The sequence below is a fragment of the Bison bison genome, unplaced genomic scaffold, assembly GCF_000754665.1.
Source record: "Bison bison bison isolate TAMUID 2011002044 unplaced genomic scaffold, Bison_UMD1.0 scf7180017864155, whole genome shotgun sequence".
In the NCBI taxonomy this organism is placed as follows: Eukaryota; Metazoa; Chordata; class Mammalia; order Artiodactyla; family Bovidae; genus Bison; species Bison bison.
This window is the reverse complement of record NW_011494727.1, coordinates 2,295,292-2,301,024: the sequence shown is the minus strand read 5'-3', so window position 1 is coordinate 2,301,024 and position 5,733 is coordinate 2,295,292. Positions and strand designations below refer to the sequence as shown.

General features: G+C 46.1%; 1 protein-coding gene across 1 annotated transcript in view; it reads left to right on the top strand.

Annotated features, from left to right (window-relative positions):
• The first annotated feature begins 174 nt into the window (after positions 1–174).
• CRTC3 (CREB regulated transcription coactivator 3) overlaps positions 175–5,733 on the top strand; it is a 95,927-nt gene continuing 90,368 nt past the window's right edge. The window contains exon 1 of the mRNA XM_010841069.1: positions 175–213. Within this exon, the coding sequence (XP_010839371.1) occupies positions 184–213 (30 nt within the window). The 5' untranslated portion in view covers positions 175–183. The remainder of the gene's footprint in view (positions 214–5,733) is intronic.

Below are 5,733 nucleotides of genomic sequence, written 5' to 3'. Positions count from 1 at the left end.
GAGGTGCGGCTTCTCGCTGCTCCGAACATCCACCGCCCGCGAGTCCTCCGGGACTGCCCGGCGGGGCGGGCCCGGGGCTCCCACCCGCTCCCTCGGGAGAGCTCCGCGCACCCGTGCATCCGGGGACGGTCCCGGCCTGCTTTGGGGTCCGTATGGGTATCAAGCGGTGACTCCTTATCGAGTATGGGGCTTCGCTTCTCTCTCTCAGTGGAGGTGCTGTATCCGTCAGGTTTACCGAGTTCGGCCCCGGTGTATCATACGAACTGGGAAGGTGCACAGCGTTGCGGGTGACCCGAGGAGGGTCCAGGGGAACCTAGTAAGGCGCGGGCCGCGCGACCAACACCCAGCGAGGTTAGGTAACTGTCGAGGGAGGCAGTGGAGGATGGAGAACCAGCAGGAGTGTCCGCGCAGGGCTGCGGGTAAGGAGGGTCAGCGTGAGCGGGGACAGGCCTTGAGGATCCTGAGTGCTGACCTTGAAGGACCATCAGGAGGATGGGGGAGGGTATGCAGCGGCGGGGCCGGGGTGCGGGGCAACCCGGAGGAGAGCTGAGTCGCAGACTGGTGGTCCCTGGCTCCCCGAGCTGCAGACGCGTCCGTTTCTGGCCAGCAGTGTTTGGGTATCTGTTGCCAGAATTGGGAGGGTTTTCGTAGAAATCAAAGTTAAGAGATTTTAAATGTAAAACCGACATTTCTTTACATTTAAAATTGGGAGACCTGATAACACTCCTGATTCCCATGTGACAGCCGCTGGCTGGAGCTGGGTGGTGGCTGCCCACGCCTTCTCTGGCCACAGTTCACACCACACCCTGTCATGATCCCCCCTCCTGATCCCCCACTGCTGAGCCTAGGTGTCACTTGCCATTTATCATATTTTTGATGTGGTTTTTTTTTTTTTTTTTTAGCGAAGTTAAGGAGAAACAGAAATATTTCTTATGCTTACTTTTCTGTCATCATGAGAAGAAATATATGCAGATAAAAAAGACAGGATTTCAACAATTTTTTTCCCCCTTGTGTCCTGGCTGGCTTCACTCATTTATGACCTGCCTGGCGTCCATTTGCGACCTTGGTTGTGTCCCGGGATGAGCATGTCAAGCCCATCCCATTGAGGAACATGACAGGGTGATGGTTGAGAATTAATGCTGGGGCCTGTGTTGTTTAAATACATAAATTTTATGTGTACAGATACATGCATTCTGTATGTATATCTAGAGTTGATCTGCTTGCTCACCTAATTCATGAATCCTGTTTAAAGTGTCTCAGACAAACGAGGCCGTGAGTAATGTACAGACTCTTTCAAAGGCAGTTAATTTTCACAAGTCCTGTGTTCACTGAAATGAGTCTGATTATGTTACTAAAAATGTTCAAACGTAAACTTGTATGTAAAATTCTTTGCTTTAACTGTGATATAACCATTAGCTAAAACGTAGGTACCAATAAATTCAAAGTTACAAATGCAGTGAGTTCAAATGGAATTAAGTTAATGTGATAAATGCTGTTTTGCTGAACTGAATTGAGGCTTTCAGTGTGAATCTCATGTTAAACCCTATAGTTCAGATTATCTGGAGTTTAGCAAGCTTGACCAACTGTGCCTTATATGATAATTCAATTCAGCCACCACTTTTCTCTGTTCTAAGTACTATAAAATTATGATGTCATTTTGTCCTTCACCTTGTACAGGACATTATTTACATGTTAATTCTGCCTATGTTCATTTCTGCTGTCTACCAATTGCAAGTAAAATCATGAATGCTACTTGGCTCCGCTGTGTTCATAAACACAAAGGCAAATGATAACTGTATTTGCCTAGTAATTTTTGCTTATTTACATTTTTAGGAATAACTTTCATAATGAAATGACAACGCTGAAGTACTTTTCATAGAGAATTCTTTGATTCCCCGAGCATATGTCCAAAACTCCAAGGGTCCAAAGATCTCAGATGGAAAAGAATCTATCCTGTTCAGTAGATTATCGATAACCTGATGGCACATATACTGATTTTCCATCACCAGCCCATGGCAGTCATGCTTATGGATGGAACAGACATTGCTAATCAACCTAGGTACTCTTTCCTTCCTGAATCTGTGCTGGGCTTTGAGTCTTTCTCCTTATAATCAGAGTTGGAGCTAAATCCTGTTTGTTTAGTTGGTGGGATAGATTAGATTATGGAGAATTTTCCACTCTAGCTTTAGGGGTTCAGTCTTATCAGGAAGCAATGGATAATTTTTGAGAAGAGAATGCTAGGAGGATCAGTTCAGTGATGATGGTAAAGAGAAGGAAGAAAACGGAGGCAGATAGGCCTGGAAAGAGGCCGTTCCTTTGTTCATTCATTAATTTGTCGGTACTTGAGTGCCCAGTGGGGAGATGTTGGGGTGGAGTGAAAGGTGGGGGGAGGTGAAGATGTGGTGCCTCACTTCAAAGATCTTATTAATTTGTTTAGCAAACACCTTTTGAGTCTCTAGTGTGTGTGTGTGTGTGGTCGGGGGAGGGGGCATAGGGTAGGATGGACCCTGGGGATACAGTAGTACAGTGCGTGCGTGTGAAGTCGCTCAGTCAGTCATGTCTGACTCTCTGCAACCCTGTGGACTGTAGCCCTCCAGGCTCCTCTGTCCGTGGAATTCTCCAGGCAAGAATACTGGAGTGGGTTGCCATTTCCTTCTCCAGACAATAGTACGGTAGTGTCTCTTAATAGATTGTAGGGATGCTAAGGAAGACAAAGATTAATGGAGAAGACATTCATTTGATAAGTAAGGGCACATTTTGATGAATATTACGAAAGGGGAACAGCTGGGAGGGTATGGTAGAGAGTCCTCACCTCTTCCAGTGTCATAAAGAATTAATGGGAGTGGGCAAGGGTACTTGCATGTTGAAGGAGGCAGAATGTTTTAGGCATAGGGACAGAGGTGCAGCAAAGGAATGAAGAGGGTAATTTGAGATGAAGCATTCTCGGGGATTTGGGACTTGATCCCAAGGACAATGGAAAGGCATTGAAGGGGTTGAACCAGGAGAGATTTACGTTTTAAAAGAATGACTGTAACTCCCGAATGTAGGATAGATCAGAGGAGGAGGTCACAGGGAAATGGTTTAGAGTCTAGGAGTTGTGATGGTGGCAGTGAAAAGGATGCAGAGAGGTGAACAGGTTGATACTTAGGAGGCAGAAAGGACCAGAATGGTGAATGGACCAGGGAGCCAAGGGGGAGGGAGGACTCAAGAATGATCTCCAGCTTTCAGAGCTGAGCCATTTCAGGGTGTCCTCTGTTGAGAGGGGCTTCCCTGGTGGCTAAGGTGGTAAAGAGTTTGCATGCAATGCAGGAGACCTGGGTTCGATCCCTGGGTCAGGAAGATCCCCCTGGAGAAGGGAATATCTACCCACTCCATTATCCTTGCCTGGAGAATTCCATGGACTGAGGAGCCTGGCAGGCTACAGTCTTTGAAGTCACAAAGAGTCGGACCAACTGAGCAACTAGCACTTTCACTTCACTTCTGTTAAGAGAGGGAGTGCTGGCAGGAGCAAGTTGGGAGCAGACTCGGTGTCAGGAGATGGCTGAGTTTGAGGTGCGCATGAGGCACTTAAGTAGAGATGGTTCAGCAGACGGTTGTCCATGCACTTCTGGAGCTCAAGAAGGAAGTCTTAACTGGGGGGGGGTCTCTTTGGTTGGTAGCAGCAGGAATAGATTCTGCTGCCTAGGAAGAATTTCTAGAACAGATCTTACAGATTGGTGGCCTGAATTGTAATTTGGCTGTGTGATTTTTTTTTTTTTTAATTTCTTTGGTGGGAGGCCCCAAATGTTTTGGTTTTTTTTAATTAGGGCCAACAGTGAATATTGAGATTTTTACATTAAAATCTGGACTCTGGCTTCTTTTGAAAAATGAGATTATCTAACAACACTTACTGTCCATTTCTGTATGACTGCTGAATGGCAGCTGCCCCCCTTAGACAAGGCATGGACATGTCCTTCATTCTGCCACAGACCTCCTCATTCCCTGTGGTTTCCTCACAAGTGATTCTAGCCTGCTTCGCTTATTTGCCTTCCATACTTGACACCCCTGTGCTCTTGAGTTTGTAACCTCTGCTGCAGAATGAAACATGCAAAGGGCCTAGGAGATGTCCAAGGAGCTGCACCATTTAAAGGAGAGGTAAAGGAGGAAGGGAGGAGAAGGGGCGACAGAGGATGAGATGGTTGGATGGCATCATTGACTCAATGGACACGAGTGTGAGTAAACTCTGGGACATGGTGAAAGACAGGAAAGCCTGGCACGCTGTAGTCCATGGGGTCACAAAGTCAGACAAGACTGAACGACAGCCGAGAAGGATGAGCCCACAAAGATGACTGAAGAGTAGACAGAGAGGTAGGAAAAAAGCCAGGAGGATTACGGTTCAGAGAAGGGAAGGTGGACCAGCCGAGCCCGGTGCTGCTGGCTAGTCTGATGTGATAAAGACCCAGCCTCTGGTCTAGTCATTTGGAGGTTGTTGGTGACCTTGCTGAGAGCCACCACATCCACAGCATACTGGGTAGAAGGGAGCTTGCGAGGCATTGAGGGCTTGAATCAAGGAAGCAGGGAAAGGGTTGGGAACCTGTTTAAGAAGTCTGGCTTTGAAGGACAACTGGTAGTGTTGAGAAGCCACAGGATAAATGCCACATCAACCTGGAATGTTAATTTTGCTTGACTATTTGGGAGGAACTATCACTTTCTTGGGCTTCCCAAGTGGTGCATGGTAAAGAGTCTGCCTGCCAGTGCAGGAGATGCAAGTGATGTGGGCTTAGGCCCTGGCTCAGGAAGATCCCCTGGAGTAGGAAGTGGCAACCTGCTTTAGTATTCTTGCCTGGAAAATTCCATGGTCAGAGGAGACTGGTGGGCTGCAGTCCTTGGGGTCGCAGAAAGTCAGACATGACTGGGCATGCATGCACATCACTTTTGTATTAAAACAGGCAATAGATATGGTATAGTGAGGCCTCTGGGAGAGGAACAGAGAGAGGGGAGGATAAAGATTAGATGTGGTTTGACTATGGAGTGTTATCGCTTTGCCAGGCATTGTGCTGATCACTTTCCATTCATTGTCTCATGTAGTTCTCACAGTAACCCTATGGACTGTGGGTCTACAGTGTTCCTCATTTTGTGGAAGCTTGCATGGCCAGTTCTAGGGTTTGATTATGGTTGTCACACTGAATATATATATGCTCAACTGCTTTTCTCCCCCACTGAGATATCCAGGGGTACTAGCGGCATTTGCTGAAAGCAGTTCTCCACTGAACTGCTGTGACACTGGTCAAAAGTCAATTGGCCATATATGTGTGGGTCTGTTTTTGGACTCTCTCCTGTTTCTGTTGATCTGTTCATCTTTCTTTTGAACAGTAGCACACTGTCTGGATTATGATAGCTTTATAATCACTCTCAAAATGAGGTAACTTAAGGCTTCTGTCTTTACTGTTCTTAAAAATTGCTTTGGCTACTCTAGCTCATTCACTTATCCATAAATTTTAGAATTGTCCTGTCAGTTTCTGTGAAGAGGCCTGCTGGGATTTTTGAGGGGAATTGTGTTGACTCTTGATAAGACTTTTTCAAAAAGGAATTGGTGAGACTTAGATCTCATTTTTATAGACATTAGAGGAAATTCCACTAAAGTATGAGACAAAAAAAAAAAAAAAGATAACCAACCTCAACTGTATAGCACAGGAACTCTGTTCAATATTCTGTAATATCCTAAATGGGAAGAGAATTTGAAAAAGAATATAT